The 21697-nt window shown below is 40.4% G+C and overlaps 2 protein-coding genes across 2 annotated transcripts; both read left to right on the top strand.

Moving 5' to 3' along the window:
• Positions 1 to 830: 830 nt before the first annotated feature.
• On the top strand, positions 831 to 12880 carry LOC143881655 (alpha/beta hydrolase domain-containing protein WAV2-like). Its single transcript, XM_077384875.1, has 8 exons — positions 831 to 1148; positions 2364 to 2399; positions 2505 to 2583; positions 2703 to 2757; positions 2854 to 2970; positions 11010 to 11174; positions 11699 to 11933; positions 12480 to 12880. Exons 1-8 carry the CDS (start codon positions 911 to 913, stop codon positions 12494 to 12496), a joined length of 942 nt encoding a protein of 313 aa, XP_077240990.1. The 5' UTR covers positions 831 to 910; the 3' UTR covers positions 12497 to 12880.
• Positions 12881 to 14253: 1373 nt separating this feature from the next.
• LOC143881654 (6-phosphogluconate dehydrogenase, decarboxylating 1, chloroplastic-like) lies at positions 14254 to 16249 on the top strand. The gene has a single exon (XM_077384873.1). The coding sequence runs from the start codon at positions 14526 to 14528 to the stop codon at positions 16023 to 16025; it is 1500 nt and encodes a 499-aa protein (XP_077240988.1). The 5' UTR covers positions 14254 to 14525; the 3' UTR covers positions 16026 to 16249.
• Positions 16250 to 21697: the final 5448 nt, after the last annotated feature.

Here is a 21697-nt window from a genome sequence, read left to right as displayed (position 1 = left end):
TTGAATTTTCAGGTTGCTTGTTGGTTGTTGTAGTGGACTTATGCATCTTATTTTAGATTGGCCAATCACTTTTGAATTTTCAGGTTGCCTGTTGTAGTGAAATTTTCAAGTTGCCTATTGTAGTGGACTTATGCATCTTATTTTAGATTGGACAATCAATTTTGAATTTTCAAGTTGCCTCTTGTAGTGGAATTTTCAAGTTGCCCGTTGTACTTGGAATAGATTGAAGGTATATGCTTTTAAAAGCTAACATGTCTGTTCTTGATCCATCAATGTGAAGTTTATTGCATTTATTTTGTTATTCTACTTGTTGATTAAGCATTCATTGTCACACAATTCATGTATTCAATTGATAGTACTTTTCACGCACTAGAAACACTTCTAATTGATGGGTATTCCATAATTTTGGCCATCAAATGAGGCAATTTTCAGATTGTCCAGTATTCCAAAATTTGCCGGGTTACCCGTGGTTTACCCGTAACCGCCCGGGTGGGATCTGGGTACATGAAATGGCTACTCGCAGAATCGCGGGTATTATTTACCCGTACCCGCACGGGTCGTACCCATTTGTCAGGTCTAGTTACGGCACCCAAATGCCAAGGCTTTTGTGCAACCAAACACGGCCGTGTAAGCATCCATCTGTCGGGGGCCCACCCACCACGTTCTAACGATGGATCACATGATGAGAGCTCGATGATCTAATGGCTAATATCATCCCCCATTAATCATGGTAAAATTTACAGGCAGTGGCCCACTCATAGTGGGACCCACCAGACCCTCCAACCTTAAAAGCAGTACAACGCAACGCAGATACAACAACTTGTCTCGTACAAGAAAAACCTCTCCCTCTCTGATAGACCATTTTCTGTTCTTGTCTTCTCTCATTTTTCCTTTGCTGAGAGTGAGAAAGATGGTTTGGTACCTAAACATACTGATATATGCGGTGGTAGTGTTGGTAATGGTGGGCATAGCTCTTCTTATAGCGTTTCAGGAGAAACTTGTGTACGTCCCGGTCCCACCTGGCCTCACCAAATCATACCCTATAACTCCGGCGCGTCTCCGACTCAACTATGAAGACGTCTGGTTGAGATCTTCCGATGGGGTTCGACTCCACGCCTGGTTCATCAAACTTTTTCCTGACTGTAGAGGTACCCATCCCTTTTTTTCTCTCTTTTCTTTGTTAGATTTCTCTCTTTCTGCTTCATTTTCTTTCCACCTAATTGGGAATTTTTGGAGTTAGGGTTAGGGTTTGAAATTTTCTCTTTCTTTCCTTTTCTTGAGAATTTGAGTTGCTTTTTTGTCGATTCCTTTTCGCCTGGTGTAGTTTCCGTTGGAGAAATTGGAACTAGGGTTAGGGTTTTTGTTTTTCTTGTTTCTGCTGTCATTTTTTTTTTTTTTTCGGTACCAACCATGCTATCATTCTCATTTGTGGAATTTTAGTACTGTTATTGTTTTTTTTTGTTTCCTACTGGCCAGCTGCCATACATTTTTAGTCTCTCACTTCATTTCTTCTGTTTCCACACTTGTTTGCGGAATTGGAGAGAAAATTAGGGTTTATGGTTTGGCCTACTGGCTAATTTTGAGGTTTTACTTCCTTCTTAACATACTGCATTTATCGTCACCTGTATGGTGAATTGGAGTTACTCGGAGGGCTAGAGTCAAGTGTTTCTGTTTTACTATTGGTGCTATTTGAGTTGTTTTTAAAAAAATAAAAATAAATTCTGGCATTGATTCTGGTATGGAGGATACTTTGAAACAAAATGGCTGAAACACAAACTGTGCATTTTTCTGCTTATTTAAGAATTTCACTTTGTTTTACTGCAGTCTTATGGCATTGGTAGTCTTTACTCTTAAATATATCTTTCAGTGGGGGTTTGGACTAAGTGCAAGAAATTTTGGGTGGAGTGCTTTGTGTGTTATGATTAATAGAAAATATGTTTTGTTTTTTCTTTGTTTCTCTGTGTTTTTTGCAGAAAGATGATCTGTTGTTCAATATATTTGATGTATTGTGAGGTGTTTTTCTTTTGTCTGTCAATGTATTTTCCAGTTACGAATAGAGACTTCCTTTCTATAGATTAGGGGCACACAAATCTGATTTTATGTGAATGAGGGCACTCCCCTTTTTCAAAGGAACTCATGTTTTAAATGAATGAGATCACTCCCTTTTGGATGATTATTGATAGTCTCTTTCTGGAATTTAATGCAAAAATTATCTATGGAATATCTTAACCATATTGTTCGTTCTCCTCCTAGATTTGAATTTTTGACCAAGTTTTGTTTTAGTATTTTGTCCTTCTATTCCATGTTCCTGTAATTTTAGTGTATTATAAAAAGTTATAACAGTGGGTTTGCTATTATTTCAGGTCCGACGGTGCTCTTTTTCCAAGAAAATGCCGGCAGTATCCTAATGGTATTGTGTATTTAGCAGTACGGACTTAGGTTTAGTGTTTGGATGCTTCATTGTATACTTTTCCTCTTGAGAGACCTTTCCTATTACAATTCAGATATCGCCCACCGTCTTGAAGTTGTTCGTTTAATGCTTCAGAAATTGCAATGCAACGTTTTTATGCTATCCTATAGAGGGTAACCTTTGTTCCCAGATCTGAATGGTTTTATCTAGTTGTAGTGTGATGTTCTTGGCAGCTGTTTGCACTCTATAAATAAATCTCAATGAGTGCGATTGTCTCATAACTGCTGAACAGATACGGAGCAAGTGATGGTTTCCCCTCTCAAAACGGCATTACAAGAGATGCACAGGTTCTTCTTTGCAAGCCTTCATTTTTTTCAACTTCTACCCATTCTCGTTTGTTGCTAAATTATTGGTTTAACGGTGTCGTATTTTCTTCTGGTTAGGCTGCATTGGATCATCTGATCCAGAGAACAGACATAGACACTTCTAGAATAGTTGTTTTTGGAAGATCTCTTGGGGGTGCAGTTGGATCAGTGCTTGCGAAAAACAATCCTGATAAGGTATATTTCTCGTAACCTGTTTTTATCTCCGTGGATCTATGCTTTTAAAACCTGCAAAGTTGGCTTATGACTTAGCTTTATTAGATCTTCTCTTATATCAACTGCTCGAGTTAAGGCTTGCCTGGATTAACTAAACTTCCAATCGTTTGTGGTTAATTTCATATCAGCTGAGGGTTGTATTTCGCCTTCATGTCCGTATATTGTTGGCACTGCTTCTTGTGCATGCTGGGCTAATTGAGGAAGTGGTCTATTCCATCTGTTTTCCTTAATAAACATAACCTATACTCCTACATTTCATTTTTATGGTTCAATATTCCTCTCCAAGTCATATAATATAATCAATAATGAGTACCATTGTCTTGATTAATCATTATATTCTTTGACCACTTTGTCAATGTATGACATTGTTACAAAACTTGGAGTCGGAGGAGAACTTGGCCACGGTAAAAGGGATTCAACTCGGGCGAGTCAATCTTTGACTCGGTCAATTTTTCATTAACTAACATCAAAGGCATTTTGATTGACTTGGTAGGGAAAAACTCAGACTCATAAGAGAACTCGCCCAAGGTAAAAGGGAGTCGACTCTGGTGAGTCAACAATTGACGCGACTTCTTATACAGTGATGTGACATATACTTGCCGTTTATGGTACACTTACATTGCTATGAGTTTTAGCTTCTAGGCAATTGTTACAAATTACAATAGCTAACTTTCATTGTTCTTAGGGAGATAGAAAAGGGGACCCGTTTTCATAAACACACCTTTCACAGGTAGATGCTTGGAATCGCCTACATATAGGTTTTTTTTTTTTTTTTTTTTTTTTTTATGAATGTATGAGTGAGCCTTCATTTGGGGTTGTATCTTATAAGATAATTGTATTACTATGAAAGTATTGCTTCTAAGAAGAATTCGAACTTAGAAGTAATCAAGCAAACAATGTCACTTTTATTGATTGCTGAGCTCGGGAGAACAGTGGATACTGGATTAATTTTGTGAAGAAAAAGTCATCACAAGATTGATATACAATCTTTCTTAAGCTACCCAATCTTTCTTTTGACTTAAACTTTACAAAATTTACAATTCTCAAACTCTTTGAATCAAATGCTCTAACTTCGGTTTTTGGTCCAGACTTTGGTCCCCATAGAAGTGGAAGTACTTCGTGGAAGTTTATGAAAGTCTGAGATCTTGTAAAAATCATAACAGTTCATGGTAGTCCATGGAAACGATTGAAATTAAGACGAAACTTCAAGAAATGCTAGAAGAAGCATAAATACACACCCAAAAACTACCGCATAAGTAAGATACCATCCATAGTTGTTTAATAAGATCAAATAACTAGTTATATGAGGTCATGTTTTTACTTTTCAACTCACATCTTATTAATGGAATTGACATTACTATTTCCTGGATCTATGGGATTTTTTGGCTATGTGGGTGCATAGTAAGGAATCAAACTTTGGACTTCAGCCTCCCGGAGAAACTTATACATTTAAGAAAACAACATGACATGAGATGCACATACGTTGCTTTACAGGATCACATCTTAAACCGTTTATTCCATCTTCATAACCAACAAATTCGCTCTGCGACACGAGGATAGAGTTTATCTTTTTCGTGGGGAGGAAAGTGATGAACAAAGCATGCACAACCAAAAATATGAAATAAAAAATAATTAGGAAACTTTCCAAATAAACAATGGTTAGTAGTCTGATTTTGCAAAATAGGAGAAAGCTGACAATTAATCAAGGGGACAAAAGTAAGAGCGACTTCACGCTAAAGATAGTGTGGACCATGCGACTTGATTAATGACTAGAAGCGTACGAATCACAAAGAGGAGATGCCCATTCTTCCTCAGCAAAACCATTCTGCCGAGTAGTATGAGGGTAGATCTTATGAGATTAGATACCCTCCTAAAATAGTTGTTGAAATTCATTAGAAAAATATTTTCTGCCTGAATTAGAACGAAGGATCTAAATAACAGACTGGAATTGGCATTTCACCATAGAAAGAAATGTGTGAAATACATTTGTCATTTCAAACTTTCTTCGTAATAAAAAAAAATCATGTATATTGGGAGACATCATTTATAAATATAACAAAATAATGATAAACCTAAAGAGTGGAAACTAGCTGGACACTCCAAATGTCACTGTTCACAAGTGCAAATGGTGTTGTAGTAACATGATAACCAACATGAAATGTTAGCTGAGTATACTGGTTAGATGTATGGTACTATAGTAATCCTTTGGCCACATACTTTCCGGTGTTATTCAATATGGCCTACGCAATGGGAAAACCTTGACATGACTAATGACATTAACCCTAGCTGTCTCAAACTTTGGGAGTAATTTTATAAGGAACTACGTAACTTTGCTCCTCTCTTAGAATTGCACACACTTCTTATGTGGGCCTTCTGAAATCTTCTTTAGCCTGTAGTAGTAGCATATCATTTTCCATCCAAAGGGCCTTAGACCCTGAGTAATATGACTACGTAATGTATATCCTTACTCTCTTGAGAGTATTGGGCTAGGGCATATTCAACGCGAAGTAATCGTGCATGGTTAGCCTGCTGATACATCTTTTGGAGGTAGTCTCACATCACTGTACGAGTCTGGTAAGGCTGTAAATTCAGAGCAATACGGTGCTCAACTGAATTTAGAATCCATGTAATGACCAATGCATTGTTCATCTTCGGTCTTCCACTAAGCCAATTCTTTTTCTTTTTCCGCTGTTGATTTTGAATCAAAGCCATCCAACATTCCCATTGTTCCCTTTTCCTTCAACCTAAATGCGACAATAGAATTCCCATGGGAAACAATTGGACTCATCAAATCAAACTGAAATACAATCATTTTTATCTCCCATAGTAGTCATCATAAACCACGTAAAAATTACAAACCAGTGCTAATTTGAGAAAGCTGCTTATTATTATTATTATTAACGGTGTGAAACTACCAATTACTCCAAAAGCTTAAGCTGTTGGAGAAGGCATTATTTAATCTTTTTATACTTTAACACTCCTCCTCACGTGTTGCCCCTCTTTTTAGTGTTGGCCTACATGTGGCACATGTGGCTCCTCTTTTCGGTTGGCTATTACACTTGGATTTTTAATATCAAGGAGTTTGAAACCAGGACCTTTGCTCGGATACCATGTGAAACAACCAATTACTCCAAAAGCTTAAGCTGTTGGAGAAGGCGTTATTTAATCTTTTTATATTTTAACAAACGGTGAAGAAAATGAGGGGTGCAACTCGAGGACTTCCAAGTATGCTACCCATCCTATTACTACCCTTGCCCAAACTTTCTTATCCGTGGAGTTCTTGTGGGATCCAATGCATTTGTGCCGCTGTGATCATACCTCGATGCATATTATTTTTAGTTGTGATATGATGATCTTTCCTTTGCAGTAGGAGCAGATGAAAGTAAGTAGGGTGGCCAGGATATTGAGGCATAACAACACGGCCTTGTATAGGAGTCCTTCTCATGAATTCGGGATTCAAGCAGCTTCGAGCGACCAGCTACAACACCGATTATCGTGGGGGACTCCCTCGACATGGTCTCATGGGTGAGGGACAGGGTGCGATTCCCATGTCTGTTTGCTGACGTTATAGAGGAGATCAGACACAAACTGGCGGTAATGAACTGGAATATAAGCAAGGTTTTAAATCTTGGTTTCGGTTTCGGTACGAAATTTCGGCCAAAATCTTGTAAAAATTTCACCGAAATTTCCGAAATTTCGGGTGAAATTTTGTACTTCACCGAAACGTTTCACCGAAATTTCCGAAACGTTTCGGCGAAATTTGGTACTTTTCCAACTCACTGTGAATTTCGTTTCGTTTTCCACCGAAACCGAAATATTTCGGCTGAAATTTAAAACACGTGTTTCGTTTCGCTAATGCGGAGGTGAATTCGCTAGCTTGGGTGGGAGATTGTAGAGAGGAGTTCCAAAGCTTTGACCTCTTACCGGTTACCGCGTTGTGGGGTAGATCTGAGGATGTTTACTTTAGGGCCTCAGTAGTTGTATCTTTTGCTTTTTGTGCTTTCTTTTGTTGTACTTTGCCTTTTGACCACCTCAATCATCTGGCTTTTCACCATTCCAAAAAAAAAAAAAAAAAAAGCAGGTCCTCATATAAGGCTTCGCTGAGAGAGAAATCAGCAAAGGTAGAGCTTGCAGAGGAGGAGTAGCTAATGATGCTACTGTGCATATCTTCAGACAGAGAAGTTGGGAATGGAGGAAATAATGTTGTAGTAGAACAGAGACATAATTAGCTTCTTATAATAAAAATAGGGAGATGATATTTTCACCCCCTCTGCAGTACGCATTCGCCCCCCTTATAACGTGAACAGTGGGCAACTTTAATGCTTTTTTTTATGTCAAATCATGTTAAAAGGGGGGTGAATGCGTACTACCGGGGGGTTGGGGGAAGCATGTTTAAAAATGCGGATTTGACGCGGAATGCGGCCAAGATGAATCCTTGTCGACTCGGCGCGGACGCGGCCAAGAACGCGGTTGACACGGTTGACAAGGTCATAACGTGGAACGCGGATGTGGTGCAGCGTGGAATGCGGCTGAGGTAAAAAGGAGTCGACTCGGGTGAGTTCCTTGCCGAGTCAAGGGCTTTTTAAACACTGGGGGGAAGATGTCATCTCCCTTAAAATATTCTTCCTATGGATCCCTCGTAATTGAACCTTGGTTGCATGGTTAAAGACAGTTTAGTGTCGAAACTGTGATAATGTACTGTCAAGTTTAGAACACTATGATTCTATGGACGTACCCATTATATTGGCTGAATGGAGTATGGTGAGAAATATTGGACTGGGTGAAGAGAGATATAAATATGTGCTAGCCCCTAGGTATCTCGACTGAAACTTATCCACCTTGTAACCAGGAAGACCTACTATACCCTCTTATATTTCACCTGATGTGGATTCCGATAATTTTGGATATGTGTAAGTTTGATCTCTGTCTAGTAACCATCTCATAGCATCTGAGAATTACCTTTAGAGTCATTATCTTTTCTACTTTAGGGTCACTGAAGACCAAGGTGCCCTCTGCGAATTGAAGATGGGAACTTCTAGTTGTTGGGTTACCATTCTAAAGTCTTCAATTAACCCCTGATCTTTTCCTTTCTCGATTAACCTTCACAAGGTTTCCGCTACTATGATTAAGGCTCTAGAAGACTTAAAAGAAGCCTTTAGGTGACCCATTTATCAAGATTGAAAACCATGATGAGGAGACACCTCATTATGCATGCACACAACCGGTTCCCAAATCCCATCCTCTTTAAGAGGTACTCAAGACAGTCTCATTCAACCCAATCGTTGGCTTTTTCCATATCCATCTTACACAATATACCTTTTTTTCTTCAAAGTTATTAGTATTGTCCTAAGGAGTCCCATATTGGTTGGAAACATTAGAGCTCCCTCCCTAGGGCGACAGAAACCCTAGGGAGGGAGGCAGATCTCTCTCTCTCTCTCTCTCTCTCTCCATTGTGAAACAAAAAGTTGTGGCCAGAAACAGCAAGGTCGTGGCTCCTCCATGAAGGCCGGATTTGGAGCCGCGGAGATCGGATCTGGAGTGTGGCTCTTCCGTGGAGGCAAGATCGGGGGCCTTGGAGGCTGGATCCAGAGCCGTGGAGGTCGGACCTGGAGCCGTGGAAAGACGTGGAGGCTGTGGGTTGTCGGATCGGAGGCTGTGAGTTGCCAGATTTAGTAATGGGGTCGCCAGATCTGGTTTTAGGAGGTCGTGGTTTTCGAATTGGAGATTGTGGGAGGTGGCCTGAGTTTGGGTTTGATGGCTAGTGGTAATGGAGGTCGCCGGATTCTGACTTCTTTGGGGCTAGTGGAAGTAGGAAATGGAGGGGATGGTAAGAAGAGGGGTCCGTCGGAGCTTGGTGGTGGTGCGAGGTGGAGGCCACCGGATATCGGGTGGTGAAGATGGGTTGTTGATCGAGGTGCGAGGTTGAGACTGCCTTTGAATCTTGAAGAAGGTGGTGGTGTCTGAAATTCCTCCGGTGGAGATGGATGGTTTTTTTGGAGGAGTTGTAGGAGGGACTGGAGATGGTGCCGTGGAGAAGAAGGTGGTGGTCGGTGGGGAGGTTTGCCGGAGTAGACCACCGGCTCATCCTTTTCCTCTCTTTGTGATAATGCAACCGAAGAAGATGGCCTGGCGCAATATAGAATAATGGCTATCGTGCACTGTTAGGGGCGTATAATAGCTCTGGTCCTCCGAGCGGGATTTTTGAAAATCAAATTCGCTAACTGGAATGAGGTGGAGAAGGCTGGGTAAGCCAACTGGAATGACGGACAAGTATCTCGACTTGGTGGGCCCCACAAATATGGCATTTTTTGTTGGATTCGATACAAGCTATTGGGTAATGTAATGGGGAATGGGATGAGTAAGCATATAACGGATATGTAAGCTAATTCTACTGTATGTAGGGGGCGATACTGTTGTAGCCTGTTAGGGGACAACTTGTCTCTTATTTGGCACTTTAGGGAATAATAAATGTCAATTTTCAAAAGACAAAAGTATACCTTTTTTCTATATTTAAAATAATAATCTGTTGTCTCATTTGCTATCAGTACACTGTCCAGAATTTGCCTCTCCGACACAAATGCTAATTGGTTACTCGAGATAAGCCTTGCTAGTACTCTCTTTAATCTCTCCACCATGACTTCAGCACCCAACCAGGCTAATAGGTCTAAGGTTTGCGATGCTAACCACCCGCTTCACCTTCGGAATGAACGCCGTAAAAGTTGCTCCCGTCCCTTTTTCTAGCTCTAAGCCGTCATAAAACTCCTTAAAAAAGTTTAGGAGATCACCCTTATCGTAGTCCCAGCACCCCTGAAAAAAATGCTATACAAAATCCATCAAGCCCTGGAGCGTTATCTCTGCCTAAGGCAAACAAGCCCAGTCTTATATCTTCTTCGTCGAAAGGTTTTTCTGAAGAGACTCTCTCGCCTTCCTCCAACATGCTGAAGGTCACTCCATCAGGATGTGGACGGGCGGGTCACCTTCTCAGAAGACTATAGGCCCGAGCAGAAGCTAACAATGTCCTCTACTATGGCATCCTTCTCATTCAGGTTTCCATCCACCTCCAAAGATGAAACTCGGTTCCCTCGCCTTCTTGCACTAGAAATATGGAAATAGGCTCTATTTTTGTCTCTTCTTTAGCCACTCTGCTCTTGATCTCTGCCTCTAGAAAATCTCTTCATGAGACACCACCCGATTAAATTCTATTTTTAGAGAACCCATCTCCTCGAGTTCATCCGATGAGGCAGCACCCTCCTCATCAGCTCCAGATATCTCCTGAATTCTAGAAAATAGTCGCTTCTTTCCTTTCCGCATCTCCTCTCTGGGTCTGCTGGTTCCATTCATTCAATTTCTTCTTAATGTAACACATTTTTTTTCCAATCACTACATCCGCCGGACCTGAAGCAGTCACTTCATTCCACCAACCCCCTAAGATGAAAGATATGTAATTCTGTGTGGGCTTTGTTTTCTTTAACCATCATTAGGCTACCTGTAAAATTAGGGTCAATGGGAAGTGCCTCCCTTGCTCTATAACTACATTGAAAGTGGGCAATGTCTGGATTCAAAGTTGCTAGTTTTGACCTCTTTTTCTTGCTACCTAAAGTAGTTTCCCATTCTTTAGTAGATTGTTTCTTGAATTTGGTGCTGATCTATGTAAACTTTCATGTTATTCTTTCTTATCATTTCTCTCAAAATTTGGCCATTTCCCTGTCCAGAAAAAGTTAATCTATGCAACATATGTAACTGTTGTAAAAAATTGGCACTTCTCCAGCATTTGTTTTGTTATCAAAATTGTTCGTATAGGATTATGACTTCAATAAGTTGAATGCCACCACTTCTATTATTTATTTTATGATGTTAAATAGAATGAGAATCAATCCCTGTAATTTAAGTTTCGTATGTGCTGATGATTTCCCCGATATGAAAGGTGCTCGTAATGTGCATTTATGTGCTATTTTGTTCCTCTTGATATATTACTAACAATTTTCATTACTAAATTGCAGGTTTCTGCTCTGATATTGGAGAACACTTTCACTTCTGTTTTGGACATGGCTGGAGTTGTGCTACCCTTCCTAAAGTGGTTCATAGGACGCAATGTTGCTAAAGCTCCAAGGATTCTCAATTGTCTCGTACGGTCACCATGGAGTACCATTGATGTTATTGACCAGGTCAGGGTACAAACTACAAACTTGTTGAATAATTTGTTTGACACTTGTAGGCATCTGATTTTATGAGACCTCTTACAGCAAGGTTACCTGCACTGCTTTGTGAACTTGTTTCTACCATTCCAGGACTGGATTTTCTGTTTCTTTGATTGGCCCAGCTAGCCCCCCATTTGATAGAGTGAGAGTGAGTGAGAGTGCTGAAACAATATAAATTTTCCCAAATTCCCGTACCTTTGAATACACCTACAGTTGCCAGTTTAATTTCAAGGATTCTCCTGTGAAAGTGACAAGTGTTGAAACAATGTAAATTTTCCTAAATTCCCATACCTTTTGAATATACCTACATTGCCAGTTTAATTCCAAGGATTCTGCTCGTACTGTGTTTTTTTTGGAATGGTTTCTGCTCATACTGTGTATGCACAGTTTGTTGCTAAAAGCATAAAACCACCTTCTATTCTTGTGTTCCTGTTTTTCTCTCAATGTCTTTCCAGGCTTTTATATGACCTAATATTCAACTAATATTGCAGATCAAACTGCCCATTCTATTCTTATCTGGGCTGCAAGATGAGATGGTCCCCTCGTCTCACATGCAGATGCTCTATGCCAAAGCAGTGGAACATAACAGACGGTGCATATTTGTTGATTTTCCAACTGGTATGCATATGGACACATGGTTGGCTGGTGGGGACCGTTATTGGAGGTCGATTCAGTTGTTTTTGGAGCAAAATGTTTCAGGGAATCGGGGAAGCAACAAGCACAGTGGTATGTGAGCTCTGCTTGAACCAAAACTGTCTTCATTGGACATTTGAACTGATTCCAATGGCTTTGTTTAATTATTTATTATTTCCACACCAAAAAAAAAACACTTATTCTCGTCTTAAGTTGAATTCTGTTGATTGGAAATGAAAATTATAACTGCATTGCTGTTCCTAAAAAATAAACTGCTTTATCAATCTTTTCTTTTCCAACTTTGTTCTGTTTCCTTTTCTTGTTGCTTATTGATTGTGCCCTTCTATCTTCTCTAAAGTTTTATATCTAGCACAGTTTTGTCTGTTCCGGGGCATTGATTCTAGGGCAATGTTGGTTATTTTGCCATCTGGTAATATTCTGGCCCATTTTGCTAATGAAAAATTGATGATCGTTTTTGAACCAATAGTGCAATCTTTTAATGTTCTGTTATATAACCCCTGAGTTCTCACATTCTTATACAGAGCATTATATTAGGGAAGCTCCATATTAGGACTAGAATTTAAATCACGTAATCTCCTCCTTGTGCCCCTCATTTATGGTTTTGCTTGGCGCTACCAGATACTGAGACCAGGTGATTGATGGCATTTCGGATCGAAGGCATAAAAATGTGCGACCGAGGACTACTAGTTCCATCTGTGTAGCCGCTCAAGTCTTTTACAAGGAGCTGCGGTGCGCCCAAGCCCATTCAGGTAATGTTGCCACTCTTTGTTGGTACAAAATTTGGGGGAATGCCAAAACAAAGGTTATACTGTGTATTGTGCTCTAAACGTACACAGGCACTGAATCTACTTTTGAGGTAGATGCAAAATATGTGAAAGTTTGAATCAATCTTTTGTATTCAATCCAGCGCAATCATTGAATCTTCTTAGGACGTAATCCTACTGTATGAAGTATCTCAAAACTGTTGGAAGTATCAGATGCAAATATAAGCTGGGAATTGTGTGCTGATTTCTTGACTACCTATCTGTCCAATACTTACTAAATTGCCATTAAAGGCAGCAGTTTTATAAATTCCGGTGTCAATTTTCTTCTGTAATTGACCCATCTGCCTGCATCAAATTTAGAACAAAAATAATATTTTACTGTAAATAATTACAGAATTTGTTTGTATTTCATGGTAAGAAATCTTCTTTCTCCAATTTTTATGTGAGGCTGTTATGTTTATGTACTGCCTTTTCAGACCTAAGCTCTGTAAAACCTTTACACTGTCCTTCATTATTGTTTTTTTACCAGCGTCCAGCGCAGAAGGCATTTCTTGGGTGGTCTGTTGCAAGTGATAGCAGCCACCTCCCGAATGAAGACAAAATCTGCTGAAAAGTGAGCCTGTGTGGCTGCTGTCACATGCAACTGACCATCCGCAAAATGCCTTCTGCGATGGACACTAGCAAATCCCTGTTTTTTAAGTACTCCATGGGACCATGTCTAAATGAGGATGTCGGGAAGTATTTACTATGTCCCAGTAGAGGAATGATAGATGCAAGCCCCTTGCATAAAGGGCGGGAAAAGGGCCCTTTGGATCCACGCGGTTAAGTGCAAAGCCGAATTTACGCAGGGAGGAATTCTTGCTACAAGAACTGATTCCACAGCCATGTTTTGATAATGGGATGAACTCATCTGATTTTGCATGTTTTAACCAGCTGTTTAAAGGTTATTAACTTATTATAATTCCCAAAAAAGCTTTCAATAGCCAAACAAAGATCCTAAGACAAATTGAGTTCGTCCCGTTATCAAAACATGGTCCGCCTGGATATGAGTAGCCGATATAAATATACTTCAATTCTGAGCCCATCTCTGTATTTGTTTAGTGGAGATCGTGATCAACTGATCATGTGGCAAAGGTGCCATCATTAAAATATGTGGTGTAATATGGTGGGCCCTACCCTCATTCCAGGCTCTGTATGAGAAGCTTAGAGAGGTGGAGATTGTGTTTGTGTGGCAAAGGTGCCATTATCATAATATGAGGGGTAAAATGGCGGGCCCTCAAACTGCTCTTTCGCATCCCGAGCCATATTAAGGTGATTTTTTTGTTATTATATATGTACTGGTGAGAGTAGCTTATAATATGGTTTTGACCTGTTGAGAGTGATGTAACACTATGCCCGCTCATGTTTTACATGTGGAGGAAGATCCAATCGGTGTCTGTTTCTTAATTACAAAAGGGTAATGATTTCTGCGCCCCAGTGTTTTGATAAACATTCGCTCCGCTTGTTTGTCGTGTAGTAGAGCATGCTTATCAAAACGAGCGGGCCATGCGTCACAATGTGGTTGGATTAAACGAGTCTAACACGAGTTTTCAGTACTCTGTAAAGAGACAAGTGTAATTGGTGAGGAATGCAGGTGACCCAAATGTGACACTCTGCATGATTCTCACCAATTAATTTTCCATTACCCTCATGGTTCGTCCCCTAAAAATAATACTAAAAATAATAACATTATGGTTTCTACTTTCCAGCAACCCTCATCGGTAACTCCGGCTTGATCTTGGCATTTCTCTTCCTCGACCAGTCCGTCGTTGAATGTCCCAACCTCCCTTCCCTTCCTCTTTCTTATATTTCTCTCTCCACACTCCACTCCCCCTCTAACCCTAACCCTCACCCTCACTCAATGGACGCCTCAACTCTAGCTCTCTCACGCATAGGCCTCGCAGGTCTGGCCGTGATGGGCCAAAACCTAGCCCTAAACATAGCTGAAAAAGGCTTCCCAATCTCAGTCTACAACCGAACCACTTCCAAAGTAGACGAAACCCTAGACCGTGCCAAACAAGAAGGCAACCTTCCCGTCTCCGGCCACTACTCCCCTAGAGACTTCGTTCTCTCCCTCCAACGCCCTCGCTCCGTCATCATCCTCGTCAAAGCCGGATCCCCTGTGGACCAGACCATCACTGCCCTCTCCCAATTCATGGACCCCGGCGACTCCATCATAGACGGAGGCAACGAGTGGTACGAAAACACAGAGCGCAGGATCCGCGAAACCTCCGAACGCGGCCTCTTATATATAGGCATGGGAGTTTCAGGCGGCGAGGAGGGGGCCCGCCATGGCCCCTCACTCATGCCTGGTGGCTCCTTTCAGGCCTATAAAAATGTGGAGGATGTACTCCTAAAAGTCGCGGCACAGGTCGATGATGGCCCTTGCGTGGCTTATATTGGGGAAGGGGGTTCTGGAAATTTTGTTAAGATGGTTCATAATGGGATTGAGTATGGGGATATGCAGCTTATTTCTGAGGCTTATGATGTTTTGAAGATTGTTGGTGGGCTCTCCAATTCTGAGCTCGCCGATATCTTTGCTGATTGGAATCGTGGGGAGCTTGAGAGTTTCTTGGTTGAGATTACTGGGGATATTTTTAGGGTTAAGGATGTATTCAGCGGGGGAAATGATGAATTGGTGGATAAGATTCTTGATAAGACTGGGATGAAAGGTACTGGGAAGTGGACTGTCCAGGAGGCGGCGGAGCTCTCTGTTGCAGCCCCAACGATTGCTGCGTCGTTGGATTGTAGGTATTTGAGTGGGTTGAAGGAGGAGAGAGAGGATGCGGCGAGGGTTTTGAAGGAGGCGGGAATTCGCGAGGCAGGGGAGGTTTTGGTTGGGAGGAGCATAGATAAGAAGAGGCTGATTGATGATGTACGGCAGGCACTCTACGCATCGAAGATATGTAGTTATGCACAAGGGATGAATCTGTTAAGAGCAAAGAGTATTCAGAAGGGATGGAATCTTAATTTAGGCGAACTTGCGAGGATTTGGAAAGGTGGGTGCATTATCAGAGCCATATTCTTGGACAGGATCAAGAAGGCGTATGAGCGAGATCGAGAGTTGCCAAATCTGATAGTTGATCGTGAGTTTTCGAGGGAGATGGTACAGAGAGAAACTGCATGGAGGCGGGTTGTAGGGCTGGCGATAGAGTCTGGGATCAGTATTCCAGGAATGTCTGCTAGCCTTCAGTACTTTGATACTTACAGGCGTGCAAGGTTGCCTGCGAATCTTGTTCAGGCACAGAGGGACTTGTTCGGGGCTCATACTTACGAGCGAGTTGATCGTCCAGGGTCATATCATACTGAATGGACGAAGCTCGCCAAGCAGGGTAAGACTGGTGTGGGTGCTCTCAACTGAGAATTGTCATTGTTTTCTTGCCACTTGTTAGCATTGCGTTTTGTTGCTTTTCCCAATTTGGGGCATGTTGCTGTGGATTTCTGCTTAGGCTTTGGGATGTTGTTTTGCCTGGCAGTGCCATCACAATAAAATAGTGCATATGCCCTTTTAAGCTCTTACCAGCTATAAGGACATGTCTTCTGATGATTATATTCTTAGTTGTAGAGATGGATTTTCTTTTTCTACTTTTCATATGTGTTCCTATCGCAGATCTTCACTCACTTTTCCTACTATGGCATTTTACCAGAAGTTCTATTATTCCTTGTATTCAATGCTGGTTTAGCTGGATTTAACATGGTTTCCTTGGAATCATAGGTAGTGCTAGAGATCGTAACCATATTTAAGGCAGAAGGAAATTAATATGGAATGGAGGTTTTGTTGTTCAATTGGTGGTAAAATCCAAATGTTGTTGCTACATGATTCCTAAACTCAACGTAGGATGATTGTAATTGGGCACTCCTAAAATTCGCAAGGATTGTTATGATGTATTTGGATATTTCTAATAGCTCTGTGAATGATAGTGGATATTTTCACCACGTTGTTATGGTTTTGATCGGGACATAAGGTGTCAATTTCGGCTCAGTTATGCTGTTCTTGCTTATTGCCTGCCAAAACGGGAAAAAAAGCCCCTGTTGGATCTTTTTATCTTACTGTCTAAGAGTGGTTTGTGTTTCCTCTAATAGTCATTGAGGCATTATTCCCAATCCCCAGTTTCTCTCACTCATTGTCATGTATCTTTATTTTTTTGTATTGAAATTGTCATGTCTCAACAACTTGGGTAGAAACAGTGAGGAAAGACTTGATGGCTAGGAACACAGCAGAGAACATGACCTTGGATAGGATAGAATGGAAGAAAATGATCCACGTAGAAGAACCCAACTAGAACCAAGATTAGAGCCGGGTAGATTCCTTTTACTTTCTTCATGAATTTTTTTTCTAAAGGATTCATTTAGCCGACCCCAACTAGTTTGGGACAAAGGCTTTGTTGAGTTGAGTTGAAATTGTCATGTCTTAATTACTGGGTTGTTGAAATGTAAGATCCTTAGATCGGTCTTTTCTTATCAAGTTATTGACCGATTCTTGCCCGTGAAGTTTATGAAATCTTTGTTTACTTAATATTATACATAGTGGTGTATTCATTCCTAGAACTAGCTATGCTATTGCCCGGTGCCTGACCACTAGGTTGTTAGCATGTTCTACAATATATTCTTTTTTTAATGGTTTCTACAGCATATTCTTTTGTCCTTTTATATTCTTAATCATCCCATTACAGGCCATAAATGTTTTTTTTATTGGCAATCAATATTATGATATTAAACATTGAAACGCCCTACCTCTTCTTATCCTGGCCCCTTCCTTTGCACACACGTTCTCAACTCTGTGGGATGAAGAAAGAGAATAGTACGATGGGGGAAATGGTTTATGAAATGACAAAAGCCCGCCCTTGATAGAAGTTAGACCTCCCATGTTTCTTGAACGCGCACACACACACACACACACACACACACGCGCGCGCGCGCGCGCGCACGCATGTGTGGGCGCACGTGCTCGTGCGTGTGTTTGAACACTTATATAGAATGCTTTTTTACATCTGGAACTAATTCAGCTTATGTTCAATTGGCATCATGAATGCTTAGAAACAATCATTTGTTTCTAATCCAATTTTTGGGTTCTGATCCAATTTTTGGGATGTCATTAGTTTACCTCCAAAAGTGTAATCTGAAGGATATAGCAGGAAGCCCAAAATTGTTGGTAAAACCTCTTCATTATGCAAATCAAAGTTGTCTAAATAATAGTGTCATCTTAATTGAGTTGCTGTGTCCACATCTATTTTCAAGCATGCATCAATCTTGGACTTTACATTGCTTTTGAAACACATGGGTGTAATTGCATGTGAACCCTATCATTGGACATGAACACTCTCCAAGCTTAAACATTCATTTTTGTTCTTTAGGAGATGCCATATTTTCATGTAGAGGAAGTATTTAATAGTTCAATATTAGTGGCCAGCAAATTATTGATGAGTATAAAATCAGTATGCAGCCTAACATTCGGTATGTATTTCAATAGTTACAATTATAATTAGTTCCGTCTTAATCCATTACACGCTTGGGAGTACCACTTTTCTTCTCGTCCAAATTGAATTGTTAACTTGCCATAAATATTATAGACTTATTTTAGATCCTTTCTATTGCCTGCCCCTGCAAACTTTTTTTGCAGGATGAAGCTTGGTGAACAATCAATGCCAAAAACTCTTCATTTCCACATTCAGATAGCAGATATTTCGCCCCTATAAAGAGTCCGCACTGTTCTAGATTTGGAGTGAAGCTTAACTTATCTAAGCAATCTCCGCCACTGTTTGGAAACTCCCCAAATCAATCGTAGAGTTGCTGGATTGACTGGGGTTTCCTTGGCTGAGTTCTCATCTGAATCCGAATATTGCCCTACCTAGTCAATCATAACTCCTTTGACTCGCCTGAGTAGACTCCCTTAAACTTGGCCAAGTTCTCATCCAAGTCCGAGTTTTTGAACACCGATGCCCCCTTTTGCCTACTGCTGAGGCACTGAGCTATCTTGTAATGAAATTTGTTCAACTGAGAGCTCCAAATACAAAATCTCATCGATATGCAAGTGCTTCAATTTTCTTCAGAAGTGATCATGTTTGCTAATCATATTTCCCCTGTTTGACGGCAACTGATTCATTTGTTCGAGCTTTCTTCTCAAGCTGCTTTAATCCTGGGCTCTCTAACAAGTAGGACTGGCTATCTCTTTTTTCCATCCTTAGCGTGACAGTTTTTTATTACTGGGCCTCACCTTTGACCGATCTGAACATCCATCTGATAGGCCTTGGCTTTGGATCACCATAGGCCAAAAATACCCCAATCGGGCAATCTAACATCTAATAATTTGTATTTTTGTATGTTATATGTGGAGAATGAAAAACTACTCAAGGGCAATGAGTTCTCATTGATTCAACGACCAATAATACATATTATTCTCTGATCAGCATAGTTATTAGGTCATTGGAGATCCAACGGGCATACCTGATTAATGGTCCATATCATTCAAAAGCAGAGCTCACTTTGTAACAGTGGGTGTGTCTCATTGTATGACAATGATGTTGTGTCCTAGTGAAGCATTCCTCGTTTCTATCCAGAAACTCTGGAGTTCAGAGCTTAACCCAATCACGTTTAGGATCGTGGGAGGTCACATAGTGTCCATGATAAAGTCTGAAATCAATCTGGCCGAATCTTCCAAAACATTCAATCGAAGGACCTGAACGACAGCATCACTCAAATTTTCCTAGATCAGGCATCTCCTCTGCTTCTCTTTTTTTATTTGTAGGCAGATGCGTGTTTTTGGCTATCAGAGCTTTCTCATGGTATAGATGTTCTTTCTTGTAGGGAAAAGGAGTCATCATTTCTTACCCTCAAAAAATCAAAGAATTCTCATGGTATAGATGCTCTTCTTATAGGGAAAAGGAGTTATCCTTTCTTACGCTAAAAATCAAAGAAATAGCCTGCAGTCCTCATCCTTCTCTCCAATTTAGATAATCAATCAGAGAGTTTCTCTTTACATTTGTACAACCCTTGTAAACCCTAATTCCTCTCAACTTCATGCAGTTTGGCGACCACTTCTGGCTTCGCTAAAACCTGAGTGCTTGTGTCCAAGATTGTCCTGCAATTAAAACCCATACAGAACATTGTTTGGGATCATTGATCTGCACCAAGCAACATCATAGGTCTTGATCTCATACTAAACATGGATACCGAACAGTCCCATCTTATCAAATTTCATTAAAACTGTTTGTTAATGACAAAGCTGGTCCTTCAAGATAAACCAAAACGAAACAACACGGAAAAACAGAAAATTACTGAACAAGTGAGGAAGAAAATCATCAACCATCGCATTTTCAATGACTGTCTTGGTGGAGATTGTATTGTTGAAGAGGACTCAAAGTGGCAGTTTTCGGGCAAAAGGAACGTCGGAAGGGGCCATGGAAGTTTGCACCATCTCTGATTCGTGTACCCTTATAAATCACTATCTTGTTCACTACTAGAGCTCGGCCAACTTGAAAGAGGGGACCAATTGGCTAAGCAAGATGCAGCTCAGAGCAGACTGGTCATCACTGATGGGTTTCCTATTGATGGAGGAGCATCCCCTTGGAGTCTTCACATGAGCCTTTCATTGCTCTTTAGTGTAGGATTGTTCTTGTTTCATTAGTGGTTAATTGCAGCTAGTGTCATTTTTGTGTCATTTTGTCCTTCTTAGTCATTTACTAATAGCCTATGGGTAGTTTAGGGATTTCGAAATGCGTGGTAACCTCCTTGAGCCAGCCAACAACACTGCATTTTTATTTCTTCATATTCACTTTAATTGAAAAGCTTATGAATTCAAAGATAGACTGTTCTCAGGATTGAGTTTTGCAAGCCTGAGCAATCGTAGACCAGATCTGGAAGGTCCAAGTAGCTCCATCCAGATCTGGAGTTTCTGAACAATCTATTGGTTTAATTGGAATTCAAGCTGAGTAGCTACCTTCAAAGTCGTTTTTACACCAGATCTTTCAATTGCAAGATCAAAATTTGAACCTGTGTGTGTAGAAATGACTATTCTAACTCAGATCTAGGCTCCATACAAATTACTTGAAGTCTTGTTAAAGACCACTGATTTCTGCACTTTGATATGTTTAAGTGAGCTGTGGCCGTGAGTATACTCTGTTTTTCGAAATCAAGTCTTAGAACTTGTTTTCTTCAATTCAGTTTTCTGGGTCTACTTAGATTTCGTTTCAGAGAAGTTTTGCTGCTCAGTAATTGGCTGACTAAGTGGACTTTGTGAGAATGGAATTCTTGAACATAAGGAACCAGTTGCAATCCAGTTGTATCTGAAAGTAAAGGGGTCAAACTCTTTGTCCTTTGAACTAGGTTCAGAACCATGAAATTACCGGTCTCGGTTTGTGCATGTCAATTTGTTCACCACTACTTCTGCAACCACATGTTGCTATACTTGTTACAGTCACTGCTCATTTGTGTTAGTTACAATTTAAAAGGGAAACTTTGGCCAAAATTCTATGCCATGGATGGACTGATTTTGAAGGGATACCATATATCACGGTTTGAATTTGAAGTTGAGCGTTATTTTTTTAAGATCCATTCTTCACCAGGAATTGATTGAAAGTTCCCTTTTAATCAATTTTGAAACCAATCATAGGACCTATTCTTGGGCTACCCATTAGCAACTCCTACTTGTCAAGAACTTCATCGAGCCTGGCAGTTTACCCTGCATCACCTGTAATGTAGCTTTGGTCGCTTCTTTTTTTTTTCGAATGGTAGAGTAGCTTTGGTTGTTTAACTTGTATTTTGTCACTTATTATTGTTGTTGGACTGTTAGTCATCTGTAATCAATCTATTTTACAATACAATTGATCAGTTCCAAAAAACAATTAGTCTGCTTGCCTTGCTTGTTCTCTAGCCCGCCAACGGGCCTTCGGGTTTTCTGTTGCTAATCCTTTTAATTGCATTAGTGCAGCCCCATGCAAGTAGAAAAGGTAACCGAAATCACTCTAAAAGAAGTTTCATAGCGAGATTCATCACCTCATTATAATCTTTAACTCTGTTATTATTGGAAGAAGATGA

This window comes from Tasmannia lanceolata, unplaced genomic scaffold (assembly GCF_043159265.1).
Source record: "Tasmannia lanceolata isolate RefF3 unplaced genomic scaffold, GAP_Taslan_0.1 ptg000007l, whole genome shotgun sequence".
In the NCBI taxonomy this organism is placed as follows: domain Eukaryota; kingdom Viridiplantae; phylum Streptophyta; class Magnoliopsida; order Canellales; family Winteraceae; genus Tasmannia; species Tasmannia lanceolata.
This window is presented reverse-complemented; position numbering and strand designations above follow the sequence as displayed.